The sequence below is a fragment of the Scleropages formosus genome, chromosome 19 (genome assembly GCF_900964775.1).
Source record: "Scleropages formosus chromosome 19, fSclFor1.1, whole genome shotgun sequence".
Classification (NCBI taxonomy): domain Eukaryota; kingdom Metazoa; phylum Chordata; class Actinopteri; order Osteoglossiformes; family Osteoglossidae; genus Scleropages; species Scleropages formosus.
This window is the reverse complement of record NC_041824.1, coordinates 13,317,979-13,342,510: the sequence shown is the minus strand read 5'-3', so window position 1 is coordinate 13,342,510 and position 24,532 is coordinate 13,317,979. Positions and strand designations below refer to the sequence as shown.

Sequence of the window (24,532 nt, the reverse complement as noted above, 5' to 3'; positions counted from 1 at the left end):
ATCTGCTGGCTCCTTTTTAAAGCCACCAGCTGCCAGCAGAGCCCCCACTGTGACGTGGCCCTTTGGAGGGAGGCTGAGTGGAAATGTCATGGCAACACCAAAAAGTGACAGCCCTCCCCCCCATCACCCGCGCCCTGCCAACCCCAGCACACACCTCTGCATGCACTCCCCTGCACCGCTGCCCCATGTTGTTTAAGGATGTGATGAATCTATCGGGGGCCCTAACAAAGGCTTAGCAGTTATGGGCTGCTGAAGCCGAACCGAGTAATCCACAGTGGGCCAAAGAGCGGCCCAACACGCATCCTTCTCCCAAACACTTAATCTCAAAGGGCCAAGCAGCACAAATGTTGAAATAATCCCTCAACCGGAACGGAAGGAAGGAGCACAAAGACAGGGCTTAAAAATCCCATTAAAGTGGTGCGAGAGCCCAGCCCAGCAGACACTGCTAATTACATGCAAAGAAACAAAGTGGCATCTTTAAAAGAGAGAAGGAAAAAATAAGTGTTTGAAAGGTGGGTCGTCAGCATCAGAGTCATCCGCTGTAGGGGAACATGGGAGGGGGTTCAGCGGCACAACCTCACAACGTTGCCATCCACGCTTACTTAGCTGCACTCTTGCCGCTGCACTAATAATTTGAATCGGGTGGGATTGAAATGTTCATGAGATGAATGACTCGGGACCAAAGTCCACCGCGTCTCCACAAAAAATAACACCTGGCAGATATGCTCTCGTTCAGAAGGAGGAACGTGAGCGGTGTCGGAAAGAGATGGACGGGACAGAAGATATCCCGGCATGGTGCTTCGGGTGCAGACCCCCACCGGCCCACGTCACCGCCAGGCTGCAGGGCGAGGACAGCTGTGGAGGCAGCAGGGGCCGTTGAACCGGCGCGCACACACAGACACGCGCTCTGCCCTCGGCTTGGCTTTGTAGCGCAGCCAGCTGGCAGCCAGGGTGTGCGGGGTACTGCAGCTGGGCCCCAGGTCCAGGACTCCTTTCGCGGACGCGGCCGTCACACAGGAGAACGGTGACATTTAGGATGAAAACAAGGGTGACAGTCATTTTTCTTTTAAAAGGGCAAGGCAAACAGGAACAACAAACTGGTGCAGCTGCCTTTTTTTCGTTTTGTTTCATAAGAGCAAAAATAAACTGAATCTTCACTGGCAGTTCATTTGCTGGCATTTTCCTTCTGCATCCTAAGTGAAGTGCATCTTGTCTGACTGACAACGAACAGGTGCTGCGGTGCTGATGGGAGGAACAGATGCCAACCCTGAACGCAGCTCTGCAACCTTACGGCTTTGCAGGCGATGCCAAGTTCCCTTGGTATTTACAGGTGCGACCAGGTGAGGCCTCTGCCCCACAGCACTTCACACACCCAGGGTTACAGTACATGTTGAACTCTAGCAGAAAACCCAGAAGAACCTTGCAAGCTAACTGCTATGGCAGCTGATTGACACTATAGCACAATTTCAGCTTTACACACTCATTCACTCAACTAACACTTTTCTCTCAACTCACTTACAGTGTTTTGCTTCTTACACTGATTTACCCATTTATACAGCTGCCTAACTTTCACTGAATCGGTTCAGGGTAAACACTTTGGTCAGTACTACAGCAGGAGGGGGGATTTGAACCTGTGACTTCAGAGTGCAAAGGCAGCAGTTGTAACTACTATGCTATCAGCTGCTCCTCCTTTCAGCAAAATATCCCACTACTCTGGTTCTGCACAGAACAGGACTGCTAGCGCTCACATTACAAGAACGGTCCTGGTCCACTAACACCCAGTCTGTTCACATAGAGGAGAAAAGCATGTTGATTATTCACATTACAAAGTCTCTCTCACACACACACGTAAGCACGCTAACAATACCATTCTGATTTATTCTTCTGTATAACAAAGAGTAAACTAGATTCCATGAGTGAAATCCCCTGTAAGACATTGAACAAAGAATAATTGACCAGCTGTGAATTTGGTCCAGGCTGCTCCACACAATAACTCAACTTAGACAGAGCTGAACCCCAATCACTCCTTCAGCACACACTAAAAGTTTCTGAGTTACAGCTTTTTTCTTCTTTTTTTTTTTTTTTAAAGAATGGGGAATGCAATTTGCTTCCCAGTAAGCTATACACATCTGGAAACAAAACAAAGACAAGAAAAATAAAGCTACTGCAAGCCAGAGATAATGGTCTCAAAACGGGACTCATTCGGTGCTCTGAGCCCACCGGTGGATCGATGCCCTTCTGAAAAGAGGTGAAGGCTGTTTACTGCCAGACCTCAGACAAAGCAAAAACTTTAATCGATAGCACCTCCATTCGGACTCGAGCCACTCTGCCTGGCCACAGAAACCACACTACAAGTGAGGGAGGAGTGCAAACTGTGACTCCTGCAGGAGAGGCAAGGGGAGGCAACCAAACAAGCAATTTACATTCACATTTATTCATTCAGTTGATGCTTTTTCACCAAAGTGACCTGTAATGTTAATGCACTTACAATTATTTACCCATTTACACAGCTGGGCAATATTATGGGAACAATTTTAGGGTAAGGACCTAGCTCAGGGGTACTACAGCTGGAAGTGAGAATCGAAGCTGCAACCTTTGGATCCAAAGGCAGCAGTTCTAGTTGTGCTGATCATTTCCTTGGTCTCAGCCCACCTCTGAAAAACACCTCCAGGATCCCCCATCTCAGCTCCAGGGAGAACCTGCATTTCATCACCCCCTGCTGTCAAAAATGTACATTTCCTCATCTCCCAAAAAGCAAGGGAACTCCTTCGCCTGCCTGTCCACGCACAGCTTCACCATGGCCCTAGTTAGCCTGAAACCCCTAGCTCATGGCAGTGTGCACGCCTCCTCATGTCAAAAGAAGCGGAGGGGGATGTTTTTGGTGCCACCTTATTGAAGTCAGCATGAGTAATGCACCCAGTAGCCTGTTCCAGCAGCTGTGTGCAGTTATAGCACTTCCACCCTGGGCGAGAGGAAAACCTTCCAGCGTTCAACCCCTGGAGCTGAGTGGGGACTGTGAAGGATTATAAGAAAGGGAACAGAGGTCAGTGACTCCTCTTGCCATCTGAGTATCACAGAAAAACACACACCATGGACCAATAGCATCATTTCAAATTAGGCACTGTTAACCCTTGACATTGCTATGCCCCCCTGTACACAAAATTCCTTCTCAGGCTCTTTCACAAAAGAAGAAAAAGACATGTATTGGTTGATTCAAGAGAGGCTCAGTGCCAGAGCACTCCATCCACCCAGTCGCGCAGCTTTCTCATATGCTGCCCCACTGTAAACAAAACTCCTTCTAAGGCTCATTCACTTGTTAATGTTTCTTCTTGACAGAGACTTGTTACATGTGCTTTATTTAAAACAAATTACAAAGGTACAGCTGCAGTCAAATCAATCATTAGCAACATGCCACCCATTTGGGTCCCTGATGGACTTGATAGGCTATGAAAATGTTTTTCCATGGAAATGGAGGCCTTGATAATGAAAGAACTTTTGCTGGTTATGGTGCCTACATTCACTGCACCCTATGGGAGCACCGTGGTGCCGCACAGTAATAGCCGCTCTCCAGCAAGGTTCAGCAACCGATCGGTGCCATGGTGACCAATGATAAGCCCCCTCTACCCAGGAGCTGTCGCCAACTTCCCTGAAAGGCGGCTGCCAATCTCACGGCTTCGCAGAGCCAAAGAGCCCACGGCCCAGGGCTTGTTAGCTGGGGATGGGTGAGATTTCATGGCAAAGGGGGACTGAATCAAAGCTAATGTGCTCCGTAACCTGACAGCACCACGCTGCAAGGGCATCCTAATGGACAGCTCTGGGGACACTAATGATGGTGGGGAGGGGGCAGAGGAAGACACTCAGTGCCCAAATGAGGAGACATTGGGAGGAAGACTCGGGGGCAGCTTGGGGCTGAGCGACAAGCCATGAGAGATGGTGAGGTGGTGGTGACGTCTGCAGCCCCACTAAATGAACAACAAGCATGGGAGCATACCAGGGTAGTCCCCTTGGGCCTGCCTGCTAGGGTGAGCTAACACACAGGTAGACTCCACAACAGGCACGCACACAGACAGACAGACAGACACACACATGCACACAGAAGAGAGAGAACACAAGTGCACTCACAGGGGCACAAGCCCATGACCCAAGGCACTCCCTTACCCCACCCCATGGGGCACTGACCACTAGAAGACCCTCCTTGCTTGGAGTAGAGTCTTTCTTGGATTCAACAATTTACAACAGCAACATCAGTTCAGGGGCTTTTTTAATTTAAAAAAAAAAAAAAGAAAAAAAAAACCTTAGAACTCAAACTGTTTCTAAATAAATGGCTATTCAGCACCACCCTGTAGGGGACAGAAGATAAGGGCTTTACGGAGCGGTTTAATTAACTGTAAACCTGTAAGGGTGTTATCTGTGAGAACAGAAATGGTCAGCGTGGGGTCCAGCTGCAGCCCCGTCAGAGGAAGCCACATTCGCACACGCACTTGTACTGAGGAAGCAAAACACACTCATTTATGCGTGCGTACGTTCGAAAAAGCAACTGGGCCACATACACAACGCACACACAGACAGACCCACATGCACACACAAACGCCTAACACCTAACCAGAGACAGGTGGGCACACAACTACATTTGAACAGAAGGAAAAAACACTAAACACATTAAATGACCGTGACTCAAGATAACCTTCATTCACACTAAGAGAACAATAATCTGACAACTTCTGCAGCTAAAACCAGCTAAAACCTCTGCAGTACATATAATAACCCAAATCTGGAAAATGGAATGGACAAGTGGAGAATGAATAAGATGGAAAAAAAGCAAACAGAAGGTGAACAAGATGTAGATGATCCCACACCTTCTGGATCTAAAAGCTTTGAACCCATCGGTGATGTGCTGCCTCCACCTCCACGTAACACCTCCAGATACAAGATGATGACCAGTTGTGTTGTCTGTACTTTAAGGTAAATTAATTATATTTTTAAAAAATTTCTGACAATTATGGTTTTATGTTTGATTATTGTGCTTTGATTCTGTGTGGTGTCTGGAATAAAAGAAGGGTCACAGGTGAGCACCCACATCCCAGTCCAGCTACGCACCAAAGTTCTTTACTGATCTTTCTTATTTACACTGTGTTGTAAATCCTGCCAAAAGCAAAAATACTGAGTGAGATCCAAATGTGGCGACTGTTACATTCTTGTATTTTGAGCTGAGCACGTGCACCAGCTGAGGGAGGAGCCGTCTGTCCCCTTGCTGTCCGCATGCGCGGAAAGAGGCAGAAAGTAAGTCTACGGTACCACTCTGTTCACCTCCAAAAAAAACCCATTGTTGTCTCACACGCACATAAACATTTGAGCTCATGCGCTAGAAAGAGTTTCTCATGAATGCATTACCTTCATAAGGTGGGCACATGTACACACACACAAACACTCACATATACAGGTGGGCCCCGACTTACGATGGGGTTACGTTCCGCGAAACCCATTCTAAGTTGAAAATGCATTTAATACACACCTCTGTGTGACAGAAGGGGGAGATGTGGATCGCTGCCAAGCATCGCAATAGAGTATCGCACCACATCGCTTGCCCAGGAAAAAATCAAAATTCAAAGTACGGTTTCTACTGAACGTCTATCACCAGCTCACCATTGTAAAGTCGAAAAAGCATAAGTCGAACCATCGTAAGTTGAGGAGCATCTGTATGTTGAAATTAAGCGAGAGAGACATGTAAAACCTATACATTATTTACTCTGTATGTTTATACATTCTTTATGTCAAATATGTGTGACGGGGACTAGATAATGCCAAATTCCTCATATGTGCAAGCAAAATTAGCCATTAAAGTCACGCTATAGCAAAATATGCGGTAACACTGTGCTGTGGAACCTTCCAAACACAACTATACCTATACTGCCATGCAGAACAGGTGAGCCATAAAGGGAAGTTGAGGCCAAATGGAGCACTCTATACTTCTCCCTGCAAACTGGTGATAATACAGTGGAGTTAGTCAGCTTTCCACTGATGGCTATGGACCGTAAATGTTAAACAAGCACTGGACACTGTTTCACTTTATTTGGCCAGTTTATTTGACCCACCAGGACCAGGGCTGGGCAATCCCCTGGACCAGGGCTCCTGGATCAGGCAATTAGTCCATAAGCCAGTTCCTCCCTTTGGACTGCCGGATCTGGGTGGAGGAGCCCACGCTACAGGCACTCATTCCACAGCTGAAGATGTCTGCACACATAGTCTCCTCTGACTGCCCCAAAAAATAGAAGAGACCTGTTTTGTCAGAAAAGCAAGAAGACAGGTATGGGTGAAGATGTCAAGACTGAAGGTGTCACTAGGGCCTGGGGGGAGGAGGAGTCTGAAGCAGCTTTGAGTCAGAGCCGACTTCAAATTTTAGCTTCAAAGCTCCAACAGGTCAGGTTCCAGATTATTATTATTATTATTATTAACTCATACTTAACTGAATCCTTTGTCCAAGACAACTTACAGTTATCTATCGTTCAATTAAGCAATTAACTAACACACACATACTCATCCACAGAGACATACACACGATGGGAAATGTTGAATAACCAATCAACCTGAAACAAATGTATTTGGACTGTAGGAGGAAACCAGAGCACCTGGAGGAAACCCATGCAAACATGGGGAGACATACAAACTCCACACTGACTGAGCTGGATTCGAAAATATGCCTCATCACACAGCCCAGGCACTGTGAGGCACCAGCACTACCCGCTGTGCCACATAATAACACCAAATCATGTGTTCTTCAATAAATTAATCAAAATTCAATAACTGTGAGGGAAGTTTGATGAAAAAACAACTTCCAAACCAGGGTTCAGCAAGGCACCACTTTCAAGCCTCAATTGCTCAGTTCCAACAGCTGTATCACTGTTGGAGATATGAACAGCATAAACAGCTCTAAGTATCTGAAAGAACAAATAAAAATAATATATTTACCTGCAAACATTAGCTGTATGGACCTCATCTACTGCCCCATAGAAGAGCACTGGAATCCCTCTGCCCTCTGAGCACTGGAATCCTTTAATTTTTATCCTTTCCCCGTTTCCTTTCTAAAAGCAATAATAAGCGGCAGGTCATGCTGCTGTGATTCATTGCCTGAGTACTAATGTGGACGCAGCAACGCTGCAGGTAAACGTCTTGATGTGCGTAATTGAAAGTGGTTTTCTGAGAGACAAGCGGAGCAGCTGAACGAGCTTGTAGCGGAGCAAATGATCTGCAGATCAAATTCGTCAATGGGCACCACACCACCGCTGGTGACAAAGACAGACGTGTGAAAGGGACTCAAAACAAAAAAATCAAGTCGTTTTGTTATTTTTAGCTATGCAGCTTACGTCAAGGCACACTGGGGTCTTTTTCCATAAAAATGCGCTGCATGTAAAGAGCTGGAGCTTGTAGAGCAGTCATGGTGAGATCATGGTTCATCATTGCATGCTAATAAGTGCAGGCCCTACAGAAATTATTTAGACGTGTGTGTGTGTGTGCCCACATTTTATAATACATTTATGATCTTTTTCCCCTTCTACCTGGTTAGGAGAAACACAAACTAGAAATTTATTCAATTAATTTATCCCAAGATGACTTACAATGTTAGTTCTGTAGAATAAGGTACTTACACTGATTTACCCATTGATACAGCAAGGTCATTTTTACTCTACCAGTTCAGGGTAATACCTTGGTCCAGGGTACTACAGCAGGAAAAGGGGTGCAGTCCTGACATTTTCTAACTGCAGTGCAACATCCCTTACTGCTATGCCACATGCTGTCCATGTTACTCATCTAGAGAAGAGTGAACCAGCAGGATTTTTACATCAGAAATGGAAAGAACATGTGACATCCAAAGCACTTTCTGAAAGCACCTAAGAAAAAACTGCTTCACTAAGAAAGAACACACAAACAATATTTGGAGTCACCCAAAGGTTCTAAATAAGAGCCGACTCCGACAGCATTCCTGGTTGCTTTCGAAACGTGTTTTAAACACACACTCAACATGCATTTGTACAGACACCGTTGAGCCCTGAAAGGACGCTCACACATCACATGCTTTGCTTACCTTTACCATGATCAGACACACAAAGCACATTCATCCGTCCTCAAAAGCAACTTCCAGCCTGTCCCATGTGAGTGTCCCCACAGCTGCAGCCACTGTCTCCTGTTGTGTGTGCTGTGTGGACCTAAGGAGGACAATGGAGAGCTTACCTTTGTGACCTTATTGATGCACTGCATGTACTCCTTAGCCACGTCGGAGCAGCGCAGGGTCTGCCCCAGGTTCTCGCGGTAGCAGTGGAGGACACGTGCCTGCAGGCTGCTGCACACCGGCTCCGTGCTGCGGGGCCTGGGGAAAGTGGTGGGGACACAAAGCCAACATACTGCTGTAACAGCACAGCCAGCTCAGGGTCAGGTTATTACTAGTTCTGCACAACTGCCCCACCTTCATAATATCTTAATCTCATATATGGGAGATTATGTGCAGCACAACACCTGGGCAGTGCGAGAGGACTTTGGTTCAATTCCCACCCAGTTTGTGTGAAGTTTGCTTGTTCTTCCTATGTTTTCATGGGATTCCTCCAGGTGCTCTGGTTTCCTCCCGCAGTCTAAAGACATGTGCTGAAATGAATTGGTGACTAAACCACCTTGAGTGTGTGTGGTGGTGGTGGTGGTGGTGGGGTGGGGGTGGTTAGTGAGTGAGTGACTGGCTGTAAGCAGTTTATTGTAGTGTACCTACCACTGTAAATCAACTTGAATAAAGGGTGTCTTTTAAATACTTGATAATAATCACTGTAAGTCACTTTGAAGAAATAAAATAAATTTAAATATCTCAGCAGGTAGTGGTACTTCAATGTTTAGAGCCATTTCCTTCCAAACTAAGCACAACGGTTCAAATCCCACCTCCTGCTGTCAAACCCTTGATTAGGGTATTTATCCTGAATTGATAAGGTAAAAATTATCCAGCTGTATAAATTAGTAAATTATGGCAAGTAAATGGGTAAATAATTGTAGGTAGGTTTACACCGTAAGTCATTCTGGACAAAAACATCAGTTAAATAGATTTAAAATAAAATTTAAATTGTACTAAATATAAATAAATAGTGCTAAATTTAAATTTTTGTAAGCAACTTAGTGTGCAAACTCAACAGTGTGAGTTACTTTATACCAAGGCACCAGCTTTTGGTTGCTAGTAATAAAGTAATTAGCCTGTTAGTAATAAAGGTGACATTTAAGACATTTTCTGTCTTTTCACATGGAAAGCATGGAGTTATTTTGTCTCTGCATGGTGATTATAAACAAAAGGAAATGGAAAGAGCTTCCCTCCCCAACAAAGAGCACTCTTCACCTTTGAGTCTGTTGCGCGCGCGCGCGCACACACACACACACACACGCACACACACACGCACACACACACACACACCACTTTCATAACTCTTGGAGTGCCTCTGCTTGCAGGCTGTTTCATCACTGCTGTCACCAGAAGAAGGGAGGCGGACGAGAAGGAGCGAGATGCAGGACACCCCTATGCACCTCCCCCACAACTGGTGATGCCAGGTTCATGCAGCGCATTAGACATTCATGTCTGCCTCAGTCAATCGGCACTTGAACCGCAAGATTAATTACAGGTTCAACGCTCCTGTCACCCAATGGCTTGCGGACGGGGAATCCCTCCCTCACCCCTCCCAATAACTGCTGATAATTTGTGGAGGTTCGGGACAACGCCACTGTGTGTCAGGACGTAGAGACACGCACGCAAACACACGGGCGTTGTGGTGCAGCTCCGCAGCCCTCGTAAATGTCAGCACCGTGCCCTTCGCTCACACAAGTGCAAAGAGGAACCACCGTACCCCCCAGAATACCACAGTGACCCTCAAGTCCCCTCTCGCACCCTCAGCCCCATTTCTGGCAACTCATTTAAGCTACGGCTGTAAAGATCAGGCAAGACAGCTAATGTAAATCCCAGGAATCTTGAAAACACCCAATCTGACACTTTCCACAAAGGCTGCCCCCCCCACACCCCACCCCACTCTCCGATGGGGAGACTCACTCACTATATTCATTAATGCAGCGCCAACACTGTGACAGCATCCCACAAAACAATGATAAATAACTGTGAGGAGGTGAGAAACTGTCACCTTGGCAACTGCTCTGGGCGTCAGCTGTTGGGGGGAGGCAGGTGGACTGATGGATAAGGGGGGCGCTCTTGTCACAGTTGGGGATGCGCATTAGCACTTAGTGTAGTGCTATTAGTACTATTGCAGTCGCCCGCCTGTCAAGCAGTTATAGCATCTTTGTATAAGACACAAATAGGGGGTATATTCCTACCTCACAAATTCAAATGCAGTCTGTCAAACACACACACACACCCAAAACACATTTCCCCCTAAAAACTCACAAAAAAAACAGGAGGCAGTTTCTCCGCATGCAAATTGCCACCCCGTGTCCCCACGGAGAGGGCTGTGCGATCCCAGGGGTGGGGCGCCAAGGGGACCTCCTGCACACCCTCATTATCTGCTCTGATTGCACCCCATCAGGAGATGCAGGAGTGGTTAAACAAACATGTCGCTGATTGCACACCTCTGAGATTGATGGAACAGATTCAACAAACACGTTAGTGACACGTGCACGGTGCGCGTAGTCGGATTCAGCGCAGTATGGCTCAGCCCGTGCCCCTACTCGACTGTGGAGCACAAGCACTGCCGGCCCGTCCGAAGCGCCAACGACAGGCTGCGTGGACGCATCCAACCAATACGTTCAAAGAGGCTCTTGAACATCACAACATAGCTGTGAACACACCGCTATTCTGGTTCTCCTGTGCGAGGAGCTACGAGTTTCCACAGGAGGTGTCTGCTGCCAGACAGCTGCATCATCACACACGACAGAACAGGAGCGCAGACACACAGGAAGACAAGGTTCCTGGAGCAGCTGCTGCTGGGGGCTAAACAGTCTGAATATCATTATTTTTACTAGTATGTCATCGTGTATGTCTCATCCAGGGCATACCCTGCCTCACAATGCTGTGCTTCCAGGATAATCACTGAACCACCACAGCACTGCACTGGAGAAGCGGTTACATTTATGACACTTTCCTTCAAAAAAAAAAAAAAAAAGCCTCACAGTGTTAAGTTACTTACTTGTGACATATTTATTCAGCTAGATAATTTTCACTGCATCAATTCAGGGTAAGTACCTTCATCAAGGGTACAACAGCAGAAGATGGGATTTGAACCTGAGTCCTTCAGGTACAAAGGGTGCAGCTCTGCACTTCACAGTATTTGCTGCTCTCCCAGTTATTGATGACAGATGAAGGGATGGATATATGGGTGTCACTGTGTACTTGGACTAAGTAGCATAGTGAAGTGTACTATGGTAGGTTCTCCCCAGCATCTGAACCAAAACCCAGGCTACATATTTGTGTCCATAATGTTAGTGCTCTGTTCCACACATCAGTACTCTAAGTGTGTGAGGATCTCTCTGTGGATGCAATCAATATTACTCTAATCCTAACCCTTCACTTGGCTTTTGCTAGGGGCACCTGGCTTCAGCTCAAAAGGACACTTAAGAAGTTCCCCGCAGAAATGCTGATAAACTGCTATGCACTTAACAGTAAGGGTTGAGGTTCAAGTCCTTGAAATGCCATGCTACCCCAGGAGTGAGGAAGCCTAGAGAATATACACTGGCCTGTGGTCCCCTGGGTATTAGTACTCATTTATGTGGCCACACTTTTCTCCAAGGCAACTCACACTGTTTGATTTTTACACTGAGCTACTAAGTATTTACTAATTTATAGAGCAGGGTATTCTTACTGTAGCAACTCAGGGATAGCACCTTTATCAGCACTACCACAGCAGGAGGGGGATTCAAACCCACGCCCTTTGATTGCCAGATGACAGTTGTATCCAATGTACCACTTGCTGGCCCATCACAGCTGGAGTCCCCCTTCGGAAACTGGGTGCTTACAGAACACACGCGTGTTATATTATCTCCCCATGCATGTTGCATCATCTGTAGAGCAGAATGAAGTGGGCGGCATGTCACAACAGGTGGGTGTTGTTTTGCGAGGGGGGGAACCGAAGGAAATGTAATAACTGGTTGGCAGAAATAGGGTAAAATGCAAAGGAAAAAGGCACTTAAATTAACTAATTTACACCTAATTGGACAAACCAGATCCACCGCACAGATTGAGTTCGGCTTCATGATTGAGTTTGCTGTGTTAATATAATCTGGGAAGTAATTGAAACTCGCATTCTTATCGTCGTTAGCGAAGAACGGCGCAAACCTCGGCGTACAGCCGCCGGGCACAATTTGATAGATGGGGTGAAACAATCTGACGGACGGGAGCAAAGTAATTTGACAGACGGCGAAACCGCAGAAGGCACCGCAAAACACGAGCGCGCGCACAATCAAGCAAAGTCAATGTGGATGCAGCCTCATGGAAAGAGCATCAGCCGAGAGTGCAGGGTGCGAGAGAGGGTGAGGGGATGACAATACACCATCAACCAGTTGTCTCTCCATGTTAATGGGACAACAAGTCTGAACCTCTTAGCTCCTCGTCAGCGAGCGAGCCCCCCCTTCCCTTTAATTACCCTGCAGAGGAAACTAATACAGGGGGCCACACTGCTCGTGCTGCCAGATAAGGAACGCTCATTTAAAATAAACTGCCTTCGTCAGGGAGAGAAGGCGCCCGATAGTGCAGGCACTTTAATAAAGGAGTCTGAAGCAGAAAATTGGCTCGCCTCATCTCCGTGGCCGTGCGCGTGTTGCCCGTGCGCGCCATGCCGCACCCAAGGCGAGAGCCTTCAGAACAATACTAGTCGAGTCACCAAACCCGCCGCGAGCAGGGGAAATGGGCCGGATGCTCACGTGCGGCGCGCCACCAAGTAAAACGATGAAACGCATCAAGATTAAGTGTTAATTAGTGCCGTTTCCCATTATTTTTAATCTTCTCCAGCAGAAGCGTCGCGGCTGAACAAAACCTTACTTCTGTAGCTCTGCTGGGCTTGAAAAAGGAATAAAGAGCAGAGAAGTAAATAAAGAAAGAAATAAAACAGGATGGAAGGAAGGAGTTATGTTGCACTGTGAGTCAAACCACTGCAAAATTGCACTCACCAGTGATTCAGGCATAAGACTACAGGCTGAACAAGTGTTCAGCAGCTCAGTGGCAGACCTCCAACCGCAGCTGTAAGGATGGGCACCACAGAGCCCCACAATGTACCACAGAAACACAGCAAACCTGTCTAAAGTAAATGTGTTAGAAATGTCACAGCAATACTCTGAAAACAAGACAGAAAGTGCTGCAGTGGTTAGAGCTACTGTTTTAAGTCTTGCAGGACCCACATTTAAATCCAACCCCCAACTATAAGACCCCTTAAGCAAAATACTTATCCTGAGCTGATGAAGGGAAAAAAAAAAAAAAAAAAAAAAAATCACCCAGCTGTAGAAACATGTAAATAACTGTAAGTAGCTTAACACTGTATGCTGTTTTGGAGGAAAGCATCAGCTGAATAAATAAATGTAAATGTAAGACACAGCAGTGATTATCAGGGTGAGGAGATCCGATGAGGAACCAGAGTTGTGCTTTGTTACTGGGTGAATCAGATGCTGCTCCGCATCCCAGCAACAAACAATTTTATAAACTTTTTTGTGTAAAGAAAGGAGAATATTACCGTACATAATACAAAACCAATGATACACTAACTGCTGACCCAGCTCAAGTCGTCAGTGGGGTGGAGCAAACTCTGGGATACACAATTACACCCTGGATGGGGAGTCTCTCACACACACACACACACACACACACACACACACACACACACAGCACATTTTGGGGTGAACATTTCACCTAAAAGACATGTTTTCTTGAACTGTGGGAGGAAACCAGAGCACCCAGCAAAAACACAGGGAGAACATACGCACTCCCTACAGAGACAGTTGCACCGGAAGCCACGTCCAAATCCACAGCACAGGAACTGCGACACATCAATGCTAAACACTGCACCCCCAGCCCACCGTAAAAAGTGAGGGTATAATAGCCAAAATGTTTTCATAAAAAGGAAACATCTACAAATTAATCAGGTAGAGCGCCATGAGTTCTTGTGTGTAGCTTTGCAGCTATTCTCACAGTTTCTGTGTAGGTTTGTTTTGTTTCATGTGTCTCATTAAGTAATTAATTATTTGTATAAAGAAATTTAGGACTGACACTGTGCAGTCGCTGGTTAATGGCCACAGTACTTACATTATATTTCTGGAACGTAACAAGCTTGCATGGCTCAAAAACACAAGTGTAACTCCAGTGCTGTTGTTGAGCTCCCACGCCCAGGTTCAAGGATTTCATCCTTATCGTATCGGTCCAATAGAGTAAACGCAGTAAGCCTGATCTCCAGGGCAAGGAGTGGAGTCAGGCATACTGCAGTTAACCTTTTAAACACACTATACTGAACTTGAACTCATACATTTTTACTTTGTCGGCTGATTTTTCGCATTTTCAGTGTAGTTCTTAAAACTGACTGGAAGAAAAAACAAAGATTAGGATGAATTAGTGTAATCTTACTCTATTTGTTGAAGTGGTGAGAATAGACGTCTTCTATTCCTACAAACATGGTGTAGTCACAAGGTTGCATCCTCGCTCCTTCTACTCTTGACTTTTCATGTTCTAGGAAAGTCTGGGTTCAAATCCTACTCTTCCAGTAGTACCCATGGTCGTGGTACAACTCTCGTGTAAAACTCATTCAATCGTCAAAAGATATTTTACACATGACACCACCACAATATTTTACAATATCCGTAACGAAAAAGTATTTCTAGGTCGTCTTTCTATTTTATACTTTCAATTAATTGTTCATTATGAATGCCTGTTAGTCATAATCGATGGTGGCGGTCATCTGGACCTTATCCTGGAAGCACTGGGTGTGGGGCAGGGTACACCTTGGAGAGGGTCCCTGCCCAGCATAGGGTATAATGCATAATTTTTGTGCTAAATTACTGCTGCTTTGCCTTTGCAACCTTTCCCGGTGCCTTTTGCACTTCTTTTCCAACATTGTTATGAGACATTTTGAGCATTTGGATCAGATGTTTATATGATACAAATTAAGTTCAAAAGATCACTGCTGATGTCTTTCGCTTTGCAAAGCATGGAGACACTATGCTGTTAAGTGGTGCTGTATACCATTAGTAACAACAGATAACCTTAATTTCATCACAAGATTAAGAATTATTTTTTATTTATTTGCCACCGTTTCCAGTTTGAGGGGGTGCGGTGGCGCAGCGGGTTTGGCCTGTGCCTGCTCTCAGGCGGGTCTGGGGTTCAAGTCCTGCTTAGGGTGCCTTGTGACGGACTGGCGTCCCATCCTGGGTGTGTCCCCCTCCAGCCTTATGCCCTGTGTTGCCGGGTTAGGCTCTGGTTCGCCGAAACCCCATTTGGGACAAGTGGTTTCAGACAGTGTGTGTTTCCAGTATCATTTACAGGTTAATACACCGGATGTAGTAAGAAAAGTCAGCCTGACACAACTTACGGACAAACACCTTTTGGATTTGAGACACCAAGTGCGTATCTTTGTCCCGAAAGAGGCAGTGATGCTGCTGTACAGTATAAAACACAACTTGTGGAAGTAAAATAGCTGCATTTTGGGCAAAAACTGTGGTGTACACAATAAAAAGCTTGTTGTGTTAAAAGGTATATATATTTTCATAAGTGGTTGCAGTGGTTTTTCACTGTATAGGGCTCCCTTATATACTCGACAAGTATACTTATCCTCAATAGACACAATAAAAATTACTCTGCTCCATAAATGAGTAAATCAGTGTAAGAGGCTTAGTGTAAAAACCCGACACTGTAAACTGTTCTGGACAAAGGCATCAGCTAAATGCTTAATAAAAAGAACCCAGCTCTGATAGGTCTAATTACAGACAGTGAGATGATCTGTTTAGAAGAGGTTTACAGGGAAGATTTACAGAATGGTGTGAAATAACCACTATCACTCATGTAGTAAGGAGCACAGTGAGAGGTGTGAAACATGAGGAAGGGATGGACCCTTTCCTGGGCCTTGCAGTGCAGTGAGTGGGCAGGCAAAGTGTGCCAAACACACCTGGGCTCAGTGGTTAAGGCGGCCTTACTTTTATGGCTCTCCTAATTCACCATCACTGCATCCAGACGGTTCTAACAAATGTTACCTGGCACCAACTCCTGGAAAAGTTGCTGACAGGTGCAAAAAAAAAAAAAAAAAAAAATCGCGAAGCTTTATCGACACAGAATTCGCTTGACGTGTTTTCCAAATCAGGGCCTTGAATTAGCTAGATTAGAAGCACCCTCCCCTGACCCGGGCAGCGCTCAACCAGCAAACACGATCCTCGCCTTATCTCCAGCAGCACCGAGAAACCGTCAGCTCCGACAGCTTTTCAATTGACTGAGCAGAGCCCCGCTCCTTCAGTACGGCACGTTTTCCGCATGGGCCTGTCAGCCTGGAGGAGTCGGGGCAAAGAGCTGGCACTCAACTCGCTGATGGACCTCAGAGCCGAGGATAATTACTGCCCTGGCGGCAGTGGCCTTCGCGACCAAGGTAAAAGCTGCGCTCGTCTCACTCGCCAATCTCTACACAAAGGCTTTTCTCTATCATCACTGCACCCTCACATTTCTCATCACACCCCTCTCCAGGGACCTTCTATGTACTTAAATCTGAACACAGAGTAGCAGCAAGAAGATGTACATGCTTGACCAGTCCCACATGAGAAAGTATATGCATCAGCAGATGCAAATGAGCTTGATTATGTAGTCAAGCCATCTAGTTAGATTTATGTCTGAATTTTATCCCTTTTATTCCCAATTTGAAGGAACGCTCTTGGTGGACAGTGCTGTCCACCCCATAGGAGCCCACCTGACTGATGAGCTAACAGTGCGCATCAGGGGCTCAAACCCTGGTCCTCACTCTAGGATATGCCGCTGGGGAGTAGTTAACACAATGAAATGCCAGAGCCTCTTTCAGCACAGTACAGTGAGGCAGAACTTCGGCTCCTGCAACTCGCTCAGATCTGCTCACAGTGGGTTTTGCAGAGCCTGCCCTAACGCATCCTTTCCCCCTGAACGGACTAATGAACCTGGACTCACTAATTATCCTGCGCTGCTTGCTGCGCCACAGCGTGGTATACCTGGTCAATGCGCTGCTGCCACAGCCTTCCAAAGGGTCCGTACCTGCGCAGCCTGGCCCACTAGTTTGGTATTTCACCACCCAAAATAATCAAAACAGAGAAATTAACCAGAAGTAAAAGCAGAGTCAGAGGGGCGCAGCGGGCTTGAGCAGGTCCTGCTCTCTGGTACATCTGGGGTTCGAGTCCTGCTTGGGGTGCTTTGTGACAGGCTGGCGTCTCGTCCTAGGTGTGTGCCGTGACTCCACTCGGGACAAGCGGTTTCAGACAGCGTGTGTGTGTGTGTGTAAAACTAGAGTCTATGCATGTTAATGTACAGTAATCGTTTGCAAGGGGTTAAATGCAAAGTGAATTTTGTCACAAAATATTGAAATAAAAATCTGAATGTCATGAAAATGTACACACAGAACACTCAAAACCATGTGGAAAAACAATTCTCTAGGTGAAATTCCCATACATTACTGACAGTAAAGTGTTGCTGTTTTGATGTTGCTGACAAAACACTTTGGGAGATTAACATTCTATTTTAATCACGGTGAAAATAAGGTGCGCTAACATAAAACTACTGCGTGATCTGCACTTCTGTATGTAAACAACAAGGGAGGACTTATTTGGTTTGGAACAGAAGCCTGAAAACAGAAACTGACATTTGCTTTGCAGCCGTGGAATTCTGGTGGAGAATATTCTGAACGTAATGCTTTTCATTGGCTCATGGCATTCAACATGATAAAGGATTTTTCATTATGAATTTGAGTAGTAAGTCCTTTCAATATTATTTTATTCTGCACAAATGTTAACCAATGTTAACTAAAATAACCCAATATGCGTAAGAAAAAAAACTATTTATTTTGAGCTAATACAGAAAATGACCTGAGCGAACAACTCTAATGTTCTGTGTAACTTCAGAAAGCATCTATTAACAATTATGTGGAATTCCCTGCAAAATACTCTGATGCCAGGAAACCACAGAATGCAGAGCCATAGAAAAACACAACTGCATCAAGACACCACTGTCCATTGTTCACCCCCAAGGTCCATTATGCAGCTCCAGAAACACATTATACAAACGCAAGACACCTTGGGAGAGATGCACCCTTGACTCCCTTTTTATCATGACAACAAAAACAGGTATGAAGCTGTGCAGTCTAGGGTCTTGCTTGGCCATGGTGGGAGTGAGGATGGACAGATCCCACTGCCTGCCTGGGGCCAAGAAGAACAGGACCAGCAGCTATCTACTGTGAAAACAGTCAAGCCCTGCTATATGAGGCAGTTTATTGGAAGCCTGAGGTTTTGTTTGTTGTTGTTGTCTTCATGTGGGTGTCGGGTGGCGTAATGGTTAGAACCACCACCTTTGGACTCCAAGGACCCAGTTTAAACTCCACTGTTCTTGCAGTAGCTATACACACACACACACATTTTCTGAACCGCTTGTCCCATACGGGGTCGCAGGGAACCGGAGCCTACCCGGCAACACAGGCCGTAAGGCCGGAGGGGGAGGGGACACACCCAGGACGGGACGCCAGTCCGTCGCAAGGCACCCCAAGCGGGACTCGAACCCCAGCCCCACTAGAGAGCAGGACCTGGTCCAACCCGCAGTAGCTATATAAATGGGTAAATCACTGCAAGTACTTTCACATTATAAGTGATCTGGGAGAAAGGCATTGGCTGGATAAATAGATGTACTTTCCAATCAAAGCCTTCTTTTCTGTGGTTAAACCTGTTATCCTTCATCTCTGTCTAGCCCATGTGGTCACTTCTGGCCCATAACTGGCCACAAAGTGCTTAATTATGATATAATTATGATATATATGCACATATCACACGATTACGATGAACAGCTTATTAAAGTAAAAAAAGTTTCTCACAAAACTATGGTCAATGACGATAGCAGCGCTGTTAAAGAAGCCCTCTGCTAGTAGGGGAATGTAAATGATGAAGTGGCTCTTCACACTTGGATGGAGAACCTAGTGAGCTCTGTGTTCATGTGCACAGTCAGAGAACTCGCAAGGCGACTGAATAAAATAAGAAAACCGAGTCTGACGCTTCATTCAAAGCAAGTCAGTCGGAACAACTGCAACACGACCATCACAATAACGTCACCCTTCACTTGCTCCTGCCGAACACATGCCTGCTCCATTCCCCAAGAACCTAAATGCACATGTTGAAATTCACAGCTATTTTCCCGTGTCCTAGTTTGTGATCAATACTTTTCAGGGGGTCAGACTGACTGCCTTTCAGAAAGTGGTCAATGAATGGCTTTCAGGTCTTTCCTGCACTGGCCGACGGGTTTTCCATGTTTCCGGCTCCCTCCGGAAGATCTGTGCAGCGCTTTGTACCAGAACAGCACCTGCTTGCTGAAAAAAAGAGGGTGGTACCAAAATAAACTTTTGACAGCATGCTGCATTTTGGGCATCCACCTTGCTTTCGCAGCACGTTTCTAGGTGAGAAATGGTAAAAGACGGCATTATCTCAGCGTTGAGAAAGTGCTAATGTTCTCTGCTGTGGTGGCGGCTGAATTGCGGACTGTCGATAATTACGAAGAGGCGTCCCACCCTGAGGAGCGTGAGGTAGAAACACGAGATCGCAGCACGTGCGAGAAAACCTGGCGAGAAACCAGTGCTTCTCCAGCCACACAACTGCTGTGAACAGGTATGGAGCAGTCAGCACCACCCGGCTTACGGTGGAGGCCCAACACGCTGTGGGTAGAGCAGCTAGGGAGCAGAACCACTAAAACTGAATGGGGGAAAGAATCTCAATGCTGGACTGAGTGGTCTCAGTAATGGGCTTGGTACACATTTGCATTTATTCATTTAGCAGACGCTTTTGTCCAAAGCGACGTACATCTGAGCAAAAATACAATTTGCGCTTTACATTAAGAGAAAGAGACATGGCTGCAGACCTGTGACTTTTAAGTAAACCTCGTTTGTTACCTTCCACTTGATGCACCAATGTTCATTGCTCGAGTAGGTGCATAAAACGCAGGATGAATCCTGATAACCTCCTACAATTTTTTTTTTTTTTTTTTTTTTTTAATAATACAAGATTCACACACAATCACATACAATGCCTGAGTAGCAGCTGTATAGAGGCTTATCTGTGGATGCTCATGAAGTTATGGTGCATGAACATTTACACCATAAATGTTACCAGCTGTCCCTACACACTGGGAATGTCCTGCCTGGGGCATAACCACAACCACTGCTGTGTCCATCATTATTTCCCTCTCATTTCCTTGGCCTGCAAGTTTTTTTGTTTTCCTTTCCTCAGCTGCCAGACAGTTTATTTCACTACAATTCCCTTTCATCACTCTGCTAATTATGTGCTGTGCCACTCTGCAATGAGTACTATTTGAAATACATGTACAAATAGATTATGGTTGTTATCTACTGTCAAATTTGGATATGGTGGCTACAACACCGTTTACTTATATACTTTCATCAGGTGGTTGATATCCTGGAACCCTGAAGGCACTTTTGCTTGTACAAAACTATCATATAAGTCCTACAAAGGCATCAGCTCAATAAAGAATAATAATTAATTTAGCTCACACTTCCCTCCAAAACAACATATAACCTAATTATGGTGATTTACCCATTTGCACTACTAGGCGATTTTTACTGCAGTAATTCAGTATAAGTACCTTCATTAATGGATGTGCTACAGCAGGGGTATGTCACGTCCATGCCCACAACTCAACCGACAGCACCTGACTCTGGTCCAGCACCTGACTAACTGTTCACCCTTTAAAAGACCCTCCTCAGCTCCTATACCTTTGAAGAATCTCGTCAGAAACAACCGCCATCCTTCGTGACGTCCAGTGCACACTCAACACTTGTTCTCCATTTTCATCTTCCAGTTTTCGTCCCTTCGCTTTGTTTCCTGACCACGTCCACGAATCTTCATTCCAACACTGACTGACCGACCTTTCACTTCATCCATGGATCCTCGCTCTGACTCCGACTGCCGATCTACCGACCATTCACCTGTCCCCGCCTCCGAAAACTTGCCTTTATCCCTTGAATCCAGACGAATGACTCCGCACTTGGGTCCTGCCATCCCGGTTCTCTCGGCCCCGTATGACAGGGTAGGAGTTGAACTTCTGGTCTTCTGATTACAAGGCAATCCCTTTAACCACTGTGTCACCAGCTGCTGCCGAAGATGTCCGTGTGACGTGTCCAACCCCCCACCAGCAAGGACACTTTACTGACATACAGACACTGAACCTGACTGAGGAATACCGACAACTCTGTTCTGTCACATGGTCCGACTAGCTGGGGAAATTCAGTGTGACACATTCCCCAGAATGAACTTACAATGTTGAAATACGCAACACGTTGGTCGTAAGACCGCTTGCACAATCACTGCACACCACCTGCTGTCCCAAATAAACATGCGGCATTCTTCACGTCAGAGAGGTATGAGAGCACCCAGGGGATCCATTAACCGAGTCCTGACACACGCGCCGTTAAGCGCCAGGAAGGTGTACAACTAAATGTTTGTACACACGGCATTTAAGCAGTGCCTTACTTGTTAAAGTGTCAAACGAAAGTTCCAAATTGGGACAGAAGCGCATAAGACGTTCAAATGTGAAGTAAACATGTGGCTAATGTGGAAATGAAAATACCCGTGTGCGGTGGCGCGTCGCCGCATACTTTGGGAGCCACGGCGAGGAAGACATGTTTCACCAAAGGAGCGTCTTGCGGCGCGACGGACGCGGAGGCCATTTTTAGACACTAATGAGCGGTGGTGATCGAAAGCGGGAGCTCGATGAGTCCGTTTGGCGCCGGGCTCTCGCTGTCTGACCAGCTGGAAGGCTTTTCATCTTCGTCCTCTCTCACTCCCTCTTTACTTGGCCCTTCCTCATTAGCTCCTCGGGGCTTTTCAGATGCACCCGTTTCAGCACAGCGATGCTCTCCGCCTGACTAAGCACATCCCATGACTTCAACCAGCGTTTGCCAATTTGCTCCATTTCAGCATTTCCGTTTCAGCTCGCAGTTTCCCAGAAACCCTTCAAAGCGTCCCAATGATCACAGGTACACTAAATAATAATTATTGCATTATCATTTAAAAATATCTACCTGGAAAATAAAGGTTTATTCGTTGGTGCCTTGGCAAACAGATTTTCAAAAATTAATTGATTTTCAAAAATAGTCCGAAACAGTTTGTATAAATTTAGACTTTGCTATGCATTTTGAATTCCGTCAGGTGTTATGCAACCAAAGTCATTTATATGTACACACTATTTTTTTATTCAAATTCAGAAAGGGGTCTTTTTGTGATGACAAATGGGTGCTTGGTTTAAAAAAAAAAAAAAAAAAGAGAGAGAGAGAGAGATTACCCATATCACCACACTAACACGTCTTTCTAGCCGCACTTGCAATATGCTTTGCTCCGAACAGCACTGCAGTCTTAGTTACAGTCGGGCGCTTTTTGGAGCATTGATTATAGTGACAGCAGCAGCAGAAGACAGAGCGCCGTCTCACAGCGCATGGAGGACAAGTTCAGCTGGGTTGCAGGTCATACATTTCCATATGCTGATAATAAGGCTGAGTACCACAACCAGCCAGGGAAGCAGCAAAATTCCTATTTATTAATTTTTGTATTATGCAGGGTGCTTTGGTGACTCCTCGATTAAAAATGACTTACAAAGCTTACAGGTCTATAATTGTATTCTGTACTTTTACTGCAAAATTTACGTTATGGCTTGATAATTCACAGGAGCAGTTCAGGGAATACGGCAAGAGGATCCATCCTGGTAGTGAAATTCTCCTTGTGCAGTGTCACCAGCACTACTGAAGGACACTGTGGGTGACTAAAGGCCGTGTGGGATCGGTCACGATGCATGACACTCAGAGGCACATGCACACGAACGCACGCACTGAATTTTTTGGCAACAATGGGCAGGAAGCAAGCACCAACACACCGTGCTTACTTGTCCCAGGAGAAAGTGAGTGCAGCCCGTAGGGGGGCTTCCAGGTGCTGTCGCAGGTCCTCATCATGGCTCAAACCCCACCGCTCCGCTACCCTCTTCCCAGCTGCTTCCCCCCATGACTGTGGAGCATATTAAAACACTTTCATCTCTCATTTCGGATAATTACTGTGAAAAGGGAGACAAGAGCATCAGCACGTTAAATGAACTAAATTACAACGGCCGCTTTCTTTCGGAACGCTGCCCAACCTCCACTACTGACACCAAAAAATGAAAAGAAAAAAAAGAAAAGGAAATAAAAATCCACATTTACTTGAGCACATTTCATTTCTGGGAGGCAGGGTGCAGGCACATATATAATATTTCATATACAAACAGTGAGCTTGAACTGCAAATCTACCCTGGCTTTGACCTATACATTTGCATGCATTTATTTTTTCTCCATATTATCTCCAAAGCAACTTACAGTATTAAGCTACTTACACTAATTTAACCATTTATATAGCTGCGTTATTTTTCTACTGGTACAGTTTAGGCTAAGTACTTTGATCAAGGGTACAATAGCAGGAGATGGGATTCAACAAGAGGTAGAAAGCAGGTTTCGCCCTGGTACAACGGTATGGTAAGACTGGGACCACCATCATCCAAATGCTGACTGAGAGAACACTTGTCGCACTGGTTAGAGATGCTGCCTCTGGGGTGAGAGGTTATAGGTTCAAATCCCAGCTCCTGCTGTAGGACCCCAAAGTAAAGTACTAGCCCTCAACTGCTTCATACTCACTTGCTCAATACTACTTAGTTGTCTTGGCTGCTTCCCTCACTAAAGTCATACACAGTTACATCTCTTCAATTTGCAGACACATTTCTCCACAGTGATGTACAGTGACTGTTAACTAACACAGCCGACAACTTTATCCCAGATGACTTGCAGTGTTTGACACACTACAGCCATTCACACATCTACACTGCAGAGCGCACACACACATTTTCAGAACTGCTTGTCCCATACGGGGTCGCGGGGAACCGGAGCCTAACCCGGCAACTCAGGGCGTAAGGCTGGAGGGGGAGGGGACACACCCAGGACGGGACGCCAGTCCGTCGCAAGGCACCCTAAGCGGGGCTCGAACCCCAGACCCACCAGAGAGCAGGACCGCACCCCCCACTGCAGAGTAGTGTAACACAAAGTCATTCACTGCCAGATTCACACACACTATTCAAATGCACCTGAAATGCATCTTCAGACTGGGGAAGAAACCAGAGTACCTGGAGAAAACCCACACAAATACAAGTAAAGTATTAAAACTCCCTGCAGGCAGAGCCAGATTTGAACCCAAGTCCAAGTTTGCAGTGCAGGTGTTCTGAGGCCCCAGCACTGCCTGCTATACTACTGAAAGCACCAGAAGTACAACACCAGAACAGTCCTCTTTTCAGATCACGGTGGTGTGACCT

The 24,532-nt window shown here is 45.9% G+C and overlaps 1 protein-coding gene across 2 annotated transcripts in view; it reads right to left on the bottom strand.

The window, feature by feature from the left end:
• Positions 1-24,532, bottom strand: part of LOC108939091 (MICOS complex subunit mic25a-like) — a 63,166-nt gene that overhangs the window by 9,014 nt on the left and 29,620 nt on the right. For both annotated transcript variants that reach the window (XM_018760215.2, XM_018760216.2), the window contains exon 7: positions 8,227-8,362. In XM_018760215.2, the coding sequence (XP_018615731.1) occupies positions 8,227-8,362 (136 nt within the window). The remainder of the gene's footprint in view (positions 1-8,226; positions 8,363-24,532) is intronic.